Consider the following 19,913-nt stretch of genomic DNA (forward strand, 5'->3'; position numbering starts at 1 on the left):
ACATTTTGAAGCTCGTCCTGTAATTTGTTTGGTGAACTTTGCCCAAGCACCTAGAACCATGGAGCATTTCCTGGTAACATACTGAATAGACATCCTATTACCTAGCATTGGTCAAGTGCCACACCACTAAGCTACTATTGTTGTGTAATATCCTAAGAATTTTTTTTTCTAAATTGTTAAAGCACAGTGAGATCACTTGAATGATGCTTGCATTCTAATTGAGTTAGGGCTGCTGCAAAGCCATACTTCGAAAATAGCTTTTATGTATTTATTGGCTGAAAATTACTGTTAAAAAAACAGCAGCTGCTAAGATGGCTACTAAGAGTCATGTGACTCAATTTCTGCACAGGCTCAAGAATTATTTCAAGTCTCTAGAAAGTTCTTAATTAAATGACCTTCCTTGAATGGATATGCTGGAGATGAAACCATTTGTGGAATTTGCACCACCAATTGCCTGTGCCCTTACCAAAATTCGAAATCCAGTCTCACCAGCTGGCTGGAGAACTGGCGAGGCACCCTTGCTGCCTCTTTTCAGGAAGACCTGCCAAACAACACACAAATCAGGCAGTAGCAAGGCCAGCAGTGGGCCTTCCCCTGGAATCAAGACCCCAGGGGCAGAAGTCTCACCTACCGAGAGCTGCCAGCTAATTGTGCTCAGCAGTGCCACTGGAGAGGCAATGGCTGCTGCCAGAAGGACAGGCACCAAGATCATGGAGTGACCCAGGCCACAGGTAACTGATGTAGGGCGGTGGGTGGAAGAGGTTCAGTGGGGTCGGCAGCAAGGGCACCGGGGTGGCTCTCAGCAGGCCCCTGGACCCCCGCTACCCAATATCTAATCTCTCAATCAGGCCTTTGATCGAGGAGAACCCCCCATCCCAACCCTCACCCCATGGAGGTGACAAGCTGGCCGCACAGTTTTACTTGTTGGGCACACCGCATGGTGACATGCCTGCCTGCAGCTGTGTTAATAACAGCAACAGCGGGATAAGGCCTATAAGTGATCATTAATTGGCCACTTAAGAGGCTCTAGAACTTAATTCTGGTGGAGGGGGAAAGGCGGCGGGTTTCCAGTACGCCACAATCCAGCCTAAGTAAGTCCCCAACCCACCTTCAAGATCGCCACAGCAAAAGCACACGATTCCAGCCCATGTTTCTGAGCTCACCACTTAAGGAAGGAAGCTGCAGTTTATCCTAAACAGGTGTGAACAGCCATCATTCATCTCCATTGTGCAACAATGGCTTCTAACCTCAAATCATCTGGGTGGACAATAGAGGTAGTGATCATGTGGTCACATGATCGAAACTAATTACAGATAACAAATCTTATTACCCTAAGTACAAAAGGAGACAAGTCAGAATGGGAAACCAACAGAGCAGAAGAGACAGGGGACAGAAAGTCCCGAATGGATGTCCTCTCTCTCTTCACCCATCTTGCAAGCTCTAACCCTGTCTTACCGTTTGACTATCCATGTGCTGCTGGCAGGGATTTTAAAAGAGAATCAATCCAGCAGCTGCTGTCTCAGGAAGACAAGATACATCAACCGCCAACATCTTTAAGCCACCTCAACACCAAATCCTTAGGGGCTACTGAGCCAGCCTGGAACATTCAAGTCATCGATCTATAAGACCCGCATATCTTTAACTTTTATCAGGCTCTAAAAAGCCTGTTTGATCTATCCTCCCACTCTGTAACTCATGTGTATGTGTGTGTGTGTGTGTGTGTGTGTGTTTTACAGTCACAGCACTTAAACACTCAACAAATTGACAAGCATACCCTTTTTTAAAAAAAACTTTTGTGGTCAAATGAAGGGTGGGAAAAGAGGGGAGCCATCTTACCTCTCCTCACCTGATTGTAACAGGGCCATACAAAATTATTTTGAGTTCCCAGAGCAAAATCCTGTTTGCAGCAAGCATGTAATGTTAGCATGCCACTGTTCTCTGCAAATAACTTAATTCCTAGAAATTACCCAAAATAGAGCAGAAAAGGTTCTTTACATTACTATTTATATAAAAAAGATAGTTATGATCAGGTTTTCTCCCAGTTCAGATTACAGCACAGTAATTTGTTCAGTTTATCATTGGTGCAAATTTCAGATAATCCAAGACACTACTGATCATGCTAATCATTTCCCTTGGCCCATTAATCTCCATTCTCTTTGGTTTCGGGTTTCTCAACACTCCAAATTTAAAACTCTCATGCTTTATTTAAATCCCTCTCCAGGGAAGGCAATAAGGCCATGCGAGTGAATGAGGCTTCAAGCAGATCCAGTGTGACATACATTTAGGTGGAGACTGGACGTATGACTGAAGATGCACATTAGGGCATCGCGGAAGTAATGAAGCGTGGATCTGCATGGGAATTGCCCAGGAAGTTTAAACTTCCCCTGCTCCCCTTGACCCTTTACAAATGTCTCCAACTCTGATCTAGAGTCATAGACTTCAGACAGTTCCAAGGTGTTTACCTGGATAGTTACCCTAGAAATGGTAGACAGATTAAAACCTAGTCCAACACCTGTCCAACTCCACAATTGGCCAGCCTCCCAATCACCCCACCTGATCCCCCACCCCCCACGCCGACTAGGTCCCGACCACCCGACTACCCACCAACCTAACCAAACCCCCCACCACCCGCCGATCACCTGACTACCCCCGACCTGACCCAATCCAACCTGACTAACCTCCGGCACAACCACCCCTAGCCTGACTATCCACCTCACCCACATACCCACTCATCCATTCACTAACATTCAAAGACTAGACCTTTAAACTTGTCATACAGCAGCTAGTGCCATAAAAAGGGGGTGTGTCCTATCATACCTGACTCTGCTCCACTCTAAAAGGGGTTCCCTGAATGACACTGCGCATTTCTGTGACAACCAGGATCAGGAGATCCTGGAAGAAATGCGCAGCAGCATTGAGTTGGGGGAATCTTCAAGCACTGTGGCAATCCACTCATCATTGCCACTGCTCGGAAGATTCAGGCCTATGTATCAAATGATGTATGCTTTTTCAGAGATGCTGCCACAGACCTCTGGGAGCCTCTTCTAACTCCTAAAGCCAACTCTCTGAGTTGATCATGCATTGCCAGTGACAAAGTAACTGTGGCCCTTAATTTTTTTGCCTCAGGCTCTGTCTAGGCTTCAGAAAGTCACATCAGTAAGAAACATGCAGACAAATTAGGGAACTAATATCAGAGAAACTAATATTCAACCATCCGAAACAATCGCTGCAATGAAACTTCTAACCATCCATGGAGGTCATCTTATAAGAGTCTTTGTTTCTGTTGTGAGCAGGTTTGCTTTAAGATTAACTGACTTAACTGCAATAGTTACTTCCTTGAACTCCTGAAAGAAATTTGCTTCTCACAGATGTATTACTCTCGGAGTTAACCGTTAGTGCGCAGAGATATTCAGAAGCTTGATGTAGGCATTTTCAATAACACTTGGATAGCACAGGGAGCTGTAACAAACTGAAGCACATCCTGATGCAAGTGGAGATTTTAATACCGTGTTTCTGTTAAGATTCCAACAATTCTCTGAGAATATTCAAAGATTTACCCGACCATCCATCAGTGCGCTGACACTCCCAGCTGATTTATGATCAGTCTATCCGCTTTTTAATCCTCTACTGGGTGCTTTCATAAGGAGATTGTCTGAGCGAGATTGGAATTAGGAAAAGTTATAGCAAAAGCATTGGCTTCTCAGCCATGTAAATTATGTTTTGCTTACAAGTAGCTTAGCAATGAAGCGCACTTTGCACGGTTCGGTATTTTGTTTGGTTCCGGACGTGTTTCAAAGTAATTAGCAACACATTATGATTCCGTTGTGCAGCATTTTTAAAAGAGATATAGAAGCAGCAAATATTTTTTGGCCTAGCCAGCAGCTGACTGCTATTATGAAATTTGTTTATGAATATGCTTTGCTCAAAGAGGCAGCATTTGCATGAAATGGTTGGCAAGTGAGTTATTAATTAATGAAGACTCTGTGTTTTCTTTGTACTACAACTAGGAATTTTTTTTTCTGATATATTTTTAGAAATTTCACCGCAGGCCAGATGAAAAAGTACAATGGGCTGCATCCGGCCCCCGAAAAAGTTAACATTTCAGGTTGATGACTTTTCATCAGGAACTGGAAGAAGTCCGCCATCCTTAATTGTACGGTATGTCCATCTTCTGGGCATTAATTGACCAATTCAGTGAAAATCACAGGTGAGTGACTGTTCCCCATGCAGTGCAGGCTTCTGATCACCATTTGAGCCTGATGGCAGGGTCCTGGAAGAGTGGGCCAGAGAGTCACTGAGTAAATGGTCCCTTTGGAATGCTGAAAGGGAAGGAGAGGTTAAGGTATGACCACTCCATCAATGTTTATTGGTGAGTGATTACTTCCAGAAAATCATGTGACCATTTTCTTGGCAGCTGTCATGACACCTACTTAAAGCATCAGTCCACCATCACCTTGAACAGCTTGCCATAGAGAATGTTATAAAACGACTTAGAATCTTTTTTAAAGGACCTGCAATGATGAAAGTTTTTACCTGTGATCCACTTCGGATTGCAGACTCCACCTCTGCGGTCCAGAACATCTGAGATACGCAAATTACAACCTGGCCAGGCCAACTTACCACCCAATCTGACCTCTTGTTCTCTGGGTAATCCTACAGGAGCACAAGAAAATTTATCATTTAAAAACATGACATACTACCCACATTTACTTAATACAGAAGAATTCTCTTTTATAAACTTAAACATGTTGTTTATATCTGATTAGGAATACTGGGGGAGGTGGTGGCGTAGTGGTATTGTCACTGGACTAGTAAACCAGAGACCCAGGTAAAGTTCTGGGCTTTGGGGACCCGAGTTCGAATGCGGATTTTAAAACAAATCTGGAATTAAATGACCAATGAAGAATTATTGATTGTTGTAAAAACCCACCTGGTTCACTAATGTTCTTTAAGGGAGGCCTACATGTGACTCCAGGCCCACAGCAATGTGGTTGACTCTTAACTGAAATGGCCTAGCAGGCCAGTCAGCTGTATCACAATCGCTAGGAAGTCTATTAGGAATGAAATTGGATGGACCATCCGGCATCAATCTAGGCACTGGAAACAACAACAGCAAACTCAGCCCTGTTGACCCCCCAAAGTCCTTCTTACTAACATCTGGGGGCTTGTGCCAAAATTGAGAGAGCTGTCAAGCAACAGCCTGACATAGTCTCACTCGCGGAATCATACCTTACAGATAATGTCCCAGACACCACCACCACCAGCAGGACACACCCAGCAGAGGTGTTGACACAGTGGTATACAGTAGCCCTGGGAGCCCTCAACATTGACACCCGACCCCATGAAGTCTCATGGTATAAGGGCAACGTAACGTCCTCCTGATTACAGGTACCACAACCCTGCGCCACCACCCCCCAGCCCCTCAGCTGATGAAACAGTGCTCCTCCATGTTGAATACCATTTGGAGGAAGCACTGAGGGTGGCAAGGGTACAGAATGTACTCTGGGTGGGGGACTTCAATGTCCATCACCAAGAGAGAGTGACTCAGTAACATCACTAATGACCAAGCTGGCTGAGTCCTAAAGGACATAGCTGCTAGACTGGGTCTGCGGCACATGGTGAGGGAAACAATCAGAGGAAAAACATACTTAACCTCTTCCTCACTAATCTGCCTTTTGCACGTACATCTGTCCATGACAGTAATGGTATGAGTGACCACCTCATAGTCCCTGCGGAGACGAAAACCCATTTTCACATTAAGGATACCCTCCATCGCGTTCTGTGGGACTACCACCATGCTAAATGGGATATATTTCAAACAGATCTAGTAACCCAAGACTGGGCATCCATGAGGCACTGTGGGCCATCAGCAGCAACAGAATTGTATACAACCACAATCTGTAAACTTGTGGCCCGGCATATCTCCCACTTTACCATTACCATCAAACAGGGGGATCAACGCTTATTCAATGAAGAGTGCAAGAGGGCATGTCAGGGCCAGCACCAGGCATACCTAAAAATGAGGTGTCACTCAGGTGAAGCTACAACACAGGACTACTTTCATGCCAAACAGTGTAAGCATGTGACAGACAGAGCTAAGTGATCCCACAACCAACAGATCAGATCTAAGCTCTGCAGCCCTGCCACCAGTTGTGAATGGCGGTGGACAATTCAACAACTCCGCAAATATCCCCATCCTCGATGGGGGTGCCCAGCACATCAGCGCAAAAGATAAGGCTGAAGCATTTGCAACAATATTCAGCCAGAACTGCCGAGTGGATGATCTATCTTGGCTTCCTCTGGAGGTCCCCAGCATCTGAGATGCCAGTCTTCAGCCAATTCGATTTACTCCACGTAATATTAAGAACTCGCTGAAGGCACTGGATACTGCAAAGGCTATGGGCCCTGACAATATTCCAGCAGTAGTACTAAAGGCTTGTGCTCTAGAACTTGTCACGCCACTAGCCAGGCTGTTCCAGTACAGCTACAACACTGGCATCTACCCAGCATTGTGGAACATTGCCCAGGTTAGTCCTGTACACAAAAAACAGGGCAAATCCAACCCGTCCAATTACCACTACATCAGTCTACTTTCAATCATCAGCAAAATGATGGAAGGAGTCATCAACAGTGCTATTCAAGTGGCACTTGTTTAGCAATAGCCTGCTCACTGATGCTCAGTTTGGGTTCCGACAGGGTCACTCAGCTCCTGACCTCATTACAGCCTTGGTTCAAACATGGGCAAAAGAGCCGAACTCCAGAGATGAGGTGAGAGTGACTGCCCTTGACATCTAGGCAGCATTTGACTGAGTATGACATCAAGGAGCCCCAGCAAAACCGGGTCATTGGGAATCAAGGTGAAACCTCTCTGCTGGCTGGAGTCACACCTAGCACAAAGGAAGATGGTTGTGGTTTTTGGAGGTCAATCATCTCAGTTCCAGGTCATCACTACAGGAGTTCCTCAGGGTAGAATCCTAGGACCAGTCATCTTCAGAAGTGGGGATGCTTGCTGATGATTGCAAAATGTTCAGCATCATTCACAACTCCACCAATACAGAAGCAGTCCATGTCCAAATGCAGCAAGGCCTGGACAATATCCAAGTGGCAACTAACATTTGTGCAACACAAGTGCCAGGCAATGACCATCTCCAACGATGGCATTGTCATTGCTGAATCCTCCACTATCAACATCCTGAGAGTTACCATTGACCAGAAACTGAACTGGACTAGCCATATAAATACTGTGGCTACAAGAGCAAGTAAGAGGCTAGGAATCCTGCAGCGAGTAACTCACCTCCTGACCCCACCCAAAGCCTGTCCACCATCTACAAGGCACAAGTCAGGAGTGTGGTGGAATACTCTCCGCTTGCCTAGATGAGTGCAGCTCCAACAACACAAGAAGCTCAACATTATCCAGGACAAAGCAGCCCACTTGATTGGCACCCCACACACAAACATTCGCTCTCTCCACCACTGACGCACAGTAGCAGCACTACAAGATGCACTGCACTGCAAGAACTCAGCAAGACACCTCAGACAGCAACTTTCAAACCCACGACCACTACCACCTAGAAGGACAAGGGCAGCAGATACATGAGAACGCCACCACCTGCAAGTTCCCCTCCAAGACACACACCATCCTGACTTGCAATTATATTGCTGTTCCTTCATTGTCGCTGGGTCAAAATCCTGGAACTCCCTCCCCAACAGCACTGCGGGTGTACCTATACCACATGGACTGCAGCGGTTCAAGATGGCATCTCACCACCACCTTCTCAAGGGCAATAAAAGCTGGCCTAGCCATCAACACCCACATCCCATGAACAAATTAAAAAGAATAAAAACTTTACTGACAAGAGACATTTCAGTAATAGTTTGGCAAGATTTTTCCTGTGGGCTTCAGGAACCTGCTGTCAGGCTTGGTTGGTGATCAGAAGCCTGCACCGACAGTCACTCATTCATGATTTTTCTTGAATTGGTCAATTAATAGCCAGAAGATGGACTCACCTTCCAATAAGGATAGCATGTGGGCTCTTGAATTTTGAGGGCTGACAGAAGGCCCAGCTCAGAAGAAGCAACAGGATGTCATGGCAGGTAAGTGAGGGAGAGGTGGTGTGAGGAAAGTGCAATAAAATTTAACTTTTCTCTGTACAGCATGTACCACTCTGAGGTGCCTCAGTACAATTGCAATACTTCTGATATTTACATGGCATTCCATGTCAGGCATGCAGCATTACATTCAGGCCGAATTCTGTCTTCACCATAAATGTAAATTTACTTCTTGAAGAGGGTGCTGTATAATGATCAAGGAAGATTGCAGCCAATTCTATCCTTCATGAACCGGAAGGACTGAGATCAGTTGTACTAATGTTAAGATGAGCTAACTCAGCACAGATTGGGTCTTGAGCCTGGGATCTCCCTGTAGGGGTCATGCCATCAAAGCATCTGAATTATCCTTAAAAAGAACATGTCTTCAGATAAGGTCAATTCCAGTTATAAAATAATAAAGATTATTTATAATTCAGATTATCAGATTAATGTATACAAGTTTTCAAGTTACTTATTGGGCAGAACCATCAAGAAACCCTGCCTTAGCCAGTCCCAAGCCTGTTTAGAAAAGGAGAGTTTGGCATGGGGCTAGCACCCTCACCCTGTGAAAACCCATCACTGCTACAGAAAGAGCAAGAAGTAACCATACCAACAAACCCTGGCAAAGAAAGGATGGCACATCCAAGGATGTATGTATGATTGGATTGGGTAAAAGCCGAAAGGAAGTCCAATCCTTGACAAGCCCAATCTTCAACCAGAATTGGCATGTGGAATGTCCGAACACTCTTCCAGTGTGGGAAGATATCCCAAGTGCTACAAGTAATGAGAACCTATGGACTTGATACCTTAGACATCAGCAAGATGTGGTGGACAGGGCAAGAACAAATCAACAGTGAGTATGTGACAATGATGAACTCCGGGCAAGAGGGACTCCACACCCATGGAGTTGGCTCATTCTCAAAAGGTGTTCAGCACAAGCGTTAGCTGAGTGGAAGCCAGTAAACCATCACATCATCACTGTCATGCAAGCTTATGCACCAATAGAGACAGACACAGAGGAGAAAGATGAATTCTACCACCAATTTCAGGACACAATGGACAAGGTACCCAGCTATGATATCAAGCTGCAGATCAGTGACCTCAATGCTAAGCTCGATGGCAACCAGTAAGGACTGGACAGTACAATCGTGCCCCAGGAGTCAGCAAGCATGCTCAATGGAAATGGGAGCATTTGCAGGCCTTCTGCAACAGCAACATGCTCAGTGTTGGGAACACTTCTTCAAAAACAACAACATCCACAAAAAGACATGGAGGTCTCCAGATGGTAACATTCTAAATGAGATTGACTTTATATATATCAGCAACAGATGCAGGACATCCCTACAAGATGTCCAAATGTGTCAAGGTGCTGATGTAGGATCTGACCACCACTTTGTGTTAGGCAAGATCCATTTGAACTGAAGAAGGAAACAACCATGAAGTCACAAAGGCCATTTGCAATGAAGAATCAGAAGGACAAGGGCATGTTGGACAACAGATTCAGAGTGCTAATAAAGTTGGGCAACATTGTGAACAGTGGGAAACCTTCAAAAGAGGGATTAAAGAGAATGCAGAAGTCACCATTGGGCGGAGGAGAGGAACCAACAAAGAATGATGGATCACTGGAACGTGAAAATTGATTGATGAAAAAAAGCTGGTGAAGAGCAAGAGGAACCAGGCAAAGGATATTGAGCAAAGACGAGAAGACGACGAGAGCTGCAGAAGACTGGATAAAGCTGCGAAGAAGAGCTGCAGGAGAGTCAAGTGAGGATGGATAGAGTTAAAAGGCAAGGAGGAGCAACAAATTGGAATGACTCCAAGACACTGTGCAGGATTGTACAGGAATAGACACCAGTTCATTACAAGAAGTAACACCACTGTACCAATCAAGGACAAGGACGATAGGACCCTATTGACAGATGAAGAGCAGGAGGCAAGGTGGGTGGAATACTTTTGAGAGATCCTCAACCAGCCCAGCCCCAGCTCCACGTTTGAGTTCGACGACAGCACTGCACTTCAGCAGCCGAACATCAACCCCACAGAAATTGCCAGATCTGAGGTCCAAAGAGGCATCAAGTGCCTGAAGAACAACATGGTGCCTGGGATACCAGCTGAGCTATTGAAACATGGTAAGAGCACAGTCACAATAGAGCTCAAGGAACTTTTCAACAAGATCTGGACAGCGAAGGAGGCGAGGAGTAATCGTCAAGCTGCCAAAGAAATGAAACCTCAGCGACTGCAACAACTGGAGGGGCATCGGTCTTCCAGTGGCTCCACATGGTCTGGGCATCCACACCGTCAACAGCCGGGAAGCTGCAATTCTACATGTCCATAGTAGTACCAACTGCAATCTAAGCAAGGTGCATGGAAGAAAGCAGAAAAGTTGTCACATAAGTTTGACGGCTTTCACCAGTGTTGCACACTAAGATCACGTGGACAGACAACATCACCAACGAAGAAGAAGTGCCACAGAAAACTGATCAGAAGTGCCTGCCATGATAGGAAGACAACTGAGACTCAGACGTATTTCGCTTCCCGGATGTTTGCCCCACCCGAGTGGCAGTAGAATTGACACCAGATGGAAAAAGAAGTTGGGGTTGGCCAAAGAAGATCTGATGAAGTACATTTAAGGAGGACCTCCAAGGGTGGGACACCACTTCGGCTGGACTGAAAGTAATTGCGATGGACTGGGGTCGGTGGCGGAGTCTTGCTGGCCATTGTCCTACATGGGACTGGAGGAACTAAGTCTAAGTAAGTCTATTGGGCAGAAAAACGGTGTATTCTGAATTGTAGGAAATAGAAGGACTGATTACAGAAATGGGCACTAATGCTGAACCTGGTAAAATATCTAGCATATAGACTATTTAAAGTTGTTGAGTAACAAAGACTGTTCACTGAAATGAAAAATATTTACTGCACTAATGTGATCGCAAACTACTCATGTCCTTGTAGATAATTTAACTAATATAATTGATTCTCTATGAAATTTGTAAACTTAGCCCAATTGATTGGATAATATGTTCCCATCAAATTTTAAAAATCAATCAACTTTTTAAAAAAAGACTTAGTTTAAATGGCTTTCATATGTAATACAGCTACTTACTATAAGCTAGCCATTTATCAGATATGATACAGGAAAAAAATAAACTGGGGCTTTCAAGATGAAAGAAGAAAGATGTTGAGAAATGGAATGGGAGAACATCAGACAATGCATTTTTCTTTAAAATATGTACATAAATTTATCTAATTATAGCTTTACCATGCAGAAATGGGATTTGAGCTGCTCAAAAAGCAGCAATTAAAACAATCACAAATTTTGAAAACAATCATGAGAAAATAATCTTTGACATATTATTTATATAGACTTGCTGAACATTCTAATCTCATCTACATGATTCTGCATTAGAAGATAAAAATTAAGTCATACCTGTTGTGATTGATCAATAACATCATGTATACTTCTTAGCATGATATCTTCCACCTGAACCAGCCATTTTTCAACAGCACCACGAGCTTCAGAAGTGCAAATCTTATCAATTAGTTCAACTCGTTCACCTTCACTACTGAACATTGCAATGATGTCCAGATTGGGAAGAAATTCCAGTTTGCTAATACCCTCAAAACACTTCTTCAGATGGGGTTGTACTCTCAATGGATCTTTGGTTTCAGAAAGGATTTCTAGCATTTCGTCATTAGAAAGAAAGAAAAACCTAGAAACATTAAGCATAATACATTAGGCTACTACAGTCTCAACAATAATTTACATTTATATACTGCCCTTAATGTAACAGGAAAGTTCCAAGGCACTTTACAAATATAGTTAGACAGAAAAACATAAGAAATAGGAGCAGGGGTAGGCCATTCAGCCCTTTGAGCCTGCTCCGCCATTAAATGAGATTATGGCTAATCTACTTAAACACCGTTTTCCTGCACTATCTCCATATCTCTTGGTGTTTTCAATATGTAGAAATCTATCTATCTCAGTCTTGAACATACTCAATGACTGAGCCTCCTCAGCTCTCAGGCAGAGAATTCCAAAGATTCACCACCCTCTGAGTGAAGAAATCCCTCTTCATCTCAGTCCTAAATGGCCTGCTCCTTATTCTGAGACTGTGATCCCTTGTTCTAGACATCCCCAGCCAGAGGAAACATCATCCCTGCATCCAGTCTGTCCAACCCTGTCAGAATTTTATACGATTCAATGAGATCCCCTCTCATTCTTCTAAACTCCACTGATTAGAAGCCTAGTCGACCCAATCTCTCCTCATACGACAATCCTGCCATCCCAGGAATCAGCCTGGTGAACCTTCGCTGCACTCCCAATATGGCAAGTATATCCTTTCTTAGATAAGGAGACCAAAACTGCACATACTATTCTAGGATAAAAGCAAAATACTGCGGATGCAAGAAATCTGAAACAAAAACAGAAAATGCTAGAAAAACTCAGCAGGTCTGACAGCATCTGTAGAGAGAGATCTAAGGGTCATACGGACTCAAAACGTCAACTCTGTTTCTCCAAATTGTCAAACTGTTTGTCCAATACTGGCTGAGCAGAAATTTCTTTCAACTAAATATTGGTAAGATGGAAGAAACAGGGCAGAATCTTGTGGAGATGATGGGGTCTCAGTCGCCGGCTCAGTCGAGATACCCATGTCGCCTCTTTTCGGAAAGGCCCACTGCATCTTGTACCACTCAGGCACTGCACAGCGATGGGCCTTGCCCCAGGATGAAGGACCCCAGGGACAGAAGTCCTGCCCACCGAGCTGCCAGCCAATCAGAGGCTGGAAGCTCTTCCTGTACAGCAGTGCTACTGGGGTGGTGGTGTCTGCTGCCTTAGTACACCCACCCAAACCCTCAGATTTAGGAGGGACTCAGGGACAGGTAAGCGATGCAGAAAGGGGGCCATGGGGCGAGGTTGGTGTGGGAGGGACAGGGGGGTTAGCAGTAAGGGTAAGGGGATGGCTTTCAGCAATCCCAACTTCCTGATTCCGGGTCCTTCAATCAGGCACTGGGTCTCTTTGTATGAATCCTTTTAGCTTGCCGTTCACCATGCCATTTCTGCCATTACCGATTGCTCAATCACAATCCCCACCCTGGACCCCTCAAGCAAACGCACCAGGATTTGCTTGTCGTACTCCCCGGATGGCGAGCGCCCTTCCCTTCACTAGATTAATACCAGCAATAGCAAGATGAGGCTGTTTAGAGGACACTAATTGCCTAGTTATACTAATCAAGAAAATTGAACAGGTTGTAAAGTTTTCTCTAGAAAAGAGAGTGAGGGATGACCTGATCAAGGCCTTTAAGATTATGAAAGGATTTGAAAGGTAGACAATTGCAATATGTTTCCACTTGCGGGTGGATGAGAATAAATATGTTGGTCACTAGAGGGCATTAATTGCCCACTTAAGGGTATCAATTGGCAGTGGGGCAGGAAGGCTGTCCATGAATTTTCCCACCACAGATTTAATCAGGGTGGAAGTGGGAAGGTGGCAGGGTCCTCCCCTGCCACCCTTACACTTCATTAAATGCCCCTCTGTCACCAAACTTGCCACGGGGGAGGGCACAATATTCCACCCCTTTCCCTGGCAACTATCTGAGGCTGAATTGTTGGATGGGCAGTGAAAAATTCCAATCAATTAGTTGATTAAGGACCTTAATAGGCCGCTTAATTGTCAGCAGGCGTGCTGCTGACTCCCGCGTGCGCCCGCCCAGTGAAATATCGTGTGAGTGCGTGATGACTTTGGGACACTCGCCCAACATCATTGCATGTTATTTATGCTTGAACATATTGGGCACTCGCCCGCACGCTGAGCAAAAAGTTCTGGCCCGTGTCTTTTTACCTTTGGACTTGACCATTCCAAAGAACTTCTGGCCTGCCTTGCATCTTGGACCTTCCATAAGCTTGAGCTCATCCAAAATTCTGCAACCCATATCTTAACTCACACCAAGTCCAGTACACCCTGTGTTTAAAATTCTCATCCTTGTTTCAATCCCATCCATGGATTGGCCCACACTATCTTTGTAACCTTTCCAACCCTACAACTCACCTATACCTCTGCACTCCTCCAATTCTGGCCTCTTGCATATCTCCTATTTTAATTTTTCCACCATTGGCAGCCATGCTTTCTATTGGACCATAAACTGTGAAATTCCCTCCCTAAACATCTCTGCCTCTCTATGCATTTCTTCTCCTTCAGGATGCTCCTTAAAACCTACCTCTTTGACTAAGCTTTTAGTCATCTGTCGTAATTTTTTTTTATTCATTCATGGGATGAAAGCATTGCTGGCAAGGTCAGCATTCATTGCCCCATCCCTAGTTGCATTTTAGAAGGCGATGGTGAACTACCTTCTTAAAGCACTGCAGTACATGTGGTGTAGGTACAACCAGTGTTATTGTGGAGGGAGTTCCAAGATTTTGACTTGGCTCAGTGTCAAATTCTGTTTGCTAATACTCCTTTGAAATGTCTTGGGATGTTTTACTACTTTAAAGAGACTATACAAATGCAAGTTACTGTTGCTGTTGTTGAATGTCCAGATTATTTTATTTTTGTTGCTAAACTACGATTCCCTATTTATTCAAAGAAAATATATGTTTATAGCTTCCAAGTAGATTCTTAATAGCTTGATAATATCACAGCATGTACTATACCGAGGAAAGAAGAGCCGTTTTTTCTCCAGGTAGGCATTTAGTCCTTTCATGATTTTCTCCAACAAGCGGTTACAATCCTGCAGTTTTATCAGTAATCCTGTCAGAGAGGTTGCTGCCAGAACCTATGAAAGTTAATATATTAAACAAAATATCTATAGTTATTAGAAATCTTGTCCATCCTTTACACATTTGGAGATAGTGATAAACATCAGGATGTACCTTGGGATCCTTAACACAGTGCCTCATGATATCCTTCCAGTTCCTGTCCACAGTCTGGAAGAGTCGCCCCTCTTCTGGCATCTGTTGCATAATGTCCTCAGAAGAAAAAATGGGATCCAGATACAGCCATTGAGCTTGTACTTTCAACCATTCATCAATGGTTTCCTGAACATGAATCAGACGCTCCTCCCAATTCTTAAACATACATGCAAAGCAGTAAATAATGTGCTGAAATAACATATTTCAATGTTGTGCTCTTTATCCTTAGAGAGAAAAATGAATTCACACCCCTAAACATGATCATTTTGATCTGCTTATTTCAAAGCAAGATCTTTGCACTATCCAATCAAGGAAGAAAATATTCTTACTTGTAATATAACTTTTTGCTTATACTAGTACTTTAGAACCTGGAGTTATACTTCAGGTGTTAATCCTCGCCCCATTACAGCCCGAATGCAAAGCCTTCTGATGCTTAACATGACAATGCATTGCTTTAATAGCAAATTTACTAAAGCAATATCTCCCATGATCAATCTGAGGTACAAATAATGTATATTTAACTGATATAAAAATACATATCTCACAATAATAATTTTATAATACTATTAAGAATCACTTTTCAAAATCTTGCATATGATGCAAATAACTTGGTTCTCTCTCCAAAACTCTTATTCTGTTATATAAATGATAAAATATTATCACAGTCCCTGCATCCTATGGTTTAACTTAGTATTTACTTGAGGTGTAAGTACTTTATTTATTTGTTTATTATTTCCTCCTCTCTCCCCAAAATCTTCCTCCTTTTCCTCAATTAAATAATTAAAATGTATAATTATAAAATATGATTATTTTTATCCTCTTTATTTCCAACAATAACTGACAACATACCATGGGAACTGTCATTGCTTCAGCAATGCCCAGGGATATTTTTCCCATTGTTAAGACTCTAATAACCAGCACCTGAATAGTGCTCACATACTATAGTCCAGAACTTGTTGAGTGACTATATATCCAACACTATTTTCAAACATTGCATAAGAAGTCCCATTGGATCATGAGACAGTTATGGATTAGGAAAACTATTTGGCCCATCTTAGTTCATCCATCTGTAAGAACTCCAAATTGCCCAAATTTTAACGTACAATTTTTTTTTACAAGGTTCCAACATTTTGATTTCACTACTGATCAAGGAAGTCTTCCAAACATTGACCACATTTTGTGTCAAGAAAATGTTCCAAACATCAACTATACATTTACCTTTTACGAGCTTAAATAAATATCTACTTGTCCTATTCTTTCAAATTAACATTAAGTCGTGTTCCAGATTTTTTATCTTCTCTCTTCACTTAATTATCTTTTATATATCTAAAAATCATTTCTAGATACCTCCTTTCCAGGCTGGAAAATCCGTTTTACCACCTTTGCTCATAACTCACACCTTTGACAAGAGCTAGGGTTCAATTTTAACTCTGTGTAAGTGAATGGGTTTTGAATGAGTTAAAATTAGGCCCCCATCAGGCTTCTCAGCACCTCCACTAGCCCTTGATGTTTCCCTGTGGCTTATAATTAGAAGTGGATATGGTAGTCATGATGCTCCAAAATCCATTCCCTAGCTACTGACTCCATCCCTCTCCCTGGCAACTGTTTAAGATTAAACCTGTCTGTTCACAACCTTGGTATCACATTTGACTCCTAGTATTCAGGCCATCACTAAGACTGTCTTTTTCCACCTCCGTAACATCACATGACTTTGTCCCTGTCTCAGCTCATCCGCTGTTGAAACCCTCACTCATGCTTTTGTTGCCCTTAGATTTGACTATTCCAATGCACTCCTGGCTGGTTTCCAACATTCTATCCTCTGTAAACTTGAGGTCATCCAAAACTCAGCTGCCTGTGTCATAACTCGCAGCAAATCACATTCCCCCATTACCCCTGTGCTTGCTGACCTACATTGGCTCCCGGTCAAGCAATGTCTTGATTTTAAAATTCTCATCTTTGTTTTCAAATCTCTCCATGGCTTTGCTCCTCCTTATCTCCTCCAGTCCCACAACCATCTAAGGTAACTGTGCTCCTCTAATTAAGGCTTCTTGAGCATCCAGATTGTAACCGCTCTGCCAGAGGTACCCATTCTTTCAGCTGCCCATAGGCGCTAAATTCTAGAATACCCTCCCTCCCTATACTTCTTTGACTCTCTACTCGCTTTCCTCCTTTAAAGCACTCCTTAAAATCTCCCTCTTTGACCAAACTTTTGGTCATCTGTCCTAAAATCTCCTTATGTGACTCAGTGGCATATCTTGTTTCGTTATACTCTTGTGAAGCATCTTGTGATTTTTTTATTACATTAAAGGTGCTTTATAAATATAAGCTGTTATTATTCATGCAGTCTAACCACAGCTCAACAAAGTTTGATCACAACTTCCTCTGACTTGTATTCTACTGTTTTATATGTGAGAATCAACATTCTATTGGCTACCTTGACTGCACTTCCTCAAACTCTGCTTTCTGTAAAGACTCCATTCCATTCTTCTAGTTTTGCTGTCTTCATCACACCTGTTCTGATTATATAACTTTCCATACCAGCACTTCTGATATGTCTTCCCTCTTTCTGCATTCCCCCCACACCACCCCTCCTTCCACTGCGGTTGGCAGAGCCCTTGACTATGTCCATTGACCCTGCACTTCTTCTCTCTCCTTTTCTCTTTCTTCCCAGAACCATGACAGGGTTCCACTTGTCCTCACGTTCCACCCCAAAAGTATTGTATTCAACGGATCACTCTCTGTCATCTTAACCATCTCCAGTGTGATGCTACCATCAAAAATATCTTTCCCTCTCCTCCCCTTTTAGCATTCCAAAGGAACACTTCCTTCCAAGACACCCTCGATCATTTCTCAACCACCTCCAATACCCTTTCCCCTTCTCATGGCACCTGTCCATGTAAGTGCAGGAGAGGCAACACCTGCTCTTTTACCTTCTCTCCCCTTACCAATCCAAGATCCCGTACATTCCTTCTGGGTGAAACAATGTTTTACTTGTCCTTCTTTCAATTTAAAATACTGTATTTGCTGCTCACAACGTGGTCTGTTCTACTCTGGGGAGACCAAATGCAGACTGGGTGGCCGCTTTGCAGTACGCCCCTGTTCCGTCCACAAGGGTGACTGGAGTTCCAGTCACCTGTCGTTTTAACTCCCCACCTTGATCTCACTCTGACCTCTCTATCCTCAGCCTCTTGTATTGTTCCAATGAAGCTCAAAGGAAGTTTGACAAACAGCACCTCATCTTTGAATTAGGCACTCTACAGCCTTCCACACTCAACAAATTCAAAAATTTCAGACCAAAATCTCTACTCCCATTTTGTTTCCTTTTCTTTGCAGGATTTGGTTTTAGTCTCATTTTTTTCTCGTTTCTATTTTTGGACTATAGCTGTTCATCAATCTGTCATTTACACCACCTCTAGGTGTATCTTTTGTTTCGTTACTCGTTTCATTACCACTCCCTTTAGCCCTGTGCCACCAACGCTTTTGTCATTTAATCTCTCCTGCCTTCCACCCTATCGCAGTCATTATCTTCTGTTCTTGTTCTTCCCTCCTCACTTTCCCTTGCTTAAAACCGATTACATTTCTAACTTTTCTCAGATCAAATGAAAGGTCATTGACCAGAAATGTTAACTCTGTTTCTCTCTCCACAGATGCTTCCTGCCCTACTGAGTATATCCAGCATTTTCTGTTTTTTATTTGAAATACAGACTAGGTGACCACTGTGCAGAGCACTGCCATTCAGTCTGCAAGCATGACTAAGTTTTCTGTTGCTTGTTATTTCAATTCTTCACCTTACCCCCTTTCTGACCTTTCTGTCATTAGCCTGTTACAATGTTCCAATAAAACTCAACACAAGCTTGAGAAACAGCACCTTATTTTTTGACTTGGGGCACTCTACAGCCTTCTGGACTCAACCTTCAGTTCAACAATTTTAGATCATAACCTCTGTTTCCATTTTGTTTTGTGTTTTTTTTTTACTGGTTTTGTTTTTTTTCCTCATTTCTTTCTTTATTCCTTTACTTTGCATTTGGACAGCTGCTATCCAACCATTCGCATTTCATCTATACACATCTTTTGTTTCTTTGCTTTATCCATTACCACTCCCTTCTGCTTTTGTACCATTTAACCTTTTGTCAATTAATCTCTCCTTCTTTCCACCCTATCACAGACCTTCCCTTTTGCTCTTCTACCCCCCTCTTCCTCATTTCACTTGCCCAAAGCCTATTACATTTCTAAAAGGTCACAAACTCGAAACGTTAACTCTGTTTTTCTCATCACAGATTCTGCTTGACCTTCTGAGTATTTCCAGAATTTTCTGTTTTTATTTTAGGTTTCCAGTATTTCAGTACTTTGCTTTTGTATGTGTCCAGATCAGGATGGTGTGCAACTTGGAGGAGAATTTAGAGGTGATGATACTTTTATGCACTTGCCATTTTTGTCCTTGTAGGTGGCAGAGGTCATGTGGTTGCATGTTGTGGCCAAAGAAGGCTGGGTGAGTTGCTGCAGTGCACTTTGTAAATAGCACACACCGCTGTCACGGTATGCTGATAGTGTAGGAAGCAGATGTTTAAACCAATGCACTAGGTGCCAATCAAGGAGACTGCATTGCCTTAGAAGGTGTCAAGCTTCATGAGTGTTGTTGCAATTGCAACCATGTGGAGAGCTTTCCACCACACTCCTGATTTGTGCCCTGTTAAAGAGGCTTTCAGAAGTCTAGAGATTAGACACTTGCTGCAGAATACTCAGCCTCTGACTTCCTCTAGTAGCCACAGTATTGATGTGGCTGGTCCAGTTCAGTTTCTGGTCAATGCTGAGGGGAGGTAGTTAGACTCTCGTTGCAGACGGCCACTACCTAGCGCCTGTGTGACACAAATAACACTTGCCATTTACTTATTATTTGCTGCACATGGGGCATATACTG

General features: G+C 43.3%; 1 protein-coding gene across 1 annotated transcript in view; it reads right to left on the bottom strand.

The window, feature by feature from the left end:
• The window catches only part of dnah12 (dynein, axonemal, heavy chain 12), a 349,430-nt gene that overhangs the window by 213,360 nt on the left and 116,157 nt on the right, over nucleotides 1–19,913 (bottom strand). The window contains exons 19-22 of the mRNA XM_078543543.1: nucleotides 14,957–15,151; nucleotides 14,738–14,859; nucleotides 11,516–11,798; nucleotides 4,534–4,653 (exon numbers count right to left, since the gene is read on the bottom strand). Of these exons, the coding sequence (XP_078399669.1) occupies nucleotides 4,534–4,653; nucleotides 11,516–11,798; nucleotides 14,738–14,859; nucleotides 14,957–15,151 (720 nt within the window). The remainder of the gene's footprint in view (nucleotides 1–4,533; nucleotides 4,654–11,515; nucleotides 11,799–14,737; nucleotides 14,860–14,956; nucleotides 15,152–19,913) is intronic.

This window comes from Cetorhinus maximus, chromosome 6, assembly GCF_964194155.1.
Source record: "Cetorhinus maximus chromosome 6, sCetMax3.hap1.1, whole genome shotgun sequence".
Lineage (NCBI taxonomy): Eukaryota > Metazoa > Chordata > Chondrichthyes > Lamniformes > Cetorhinidae > Cetorhinus > Cetorhinus maximus.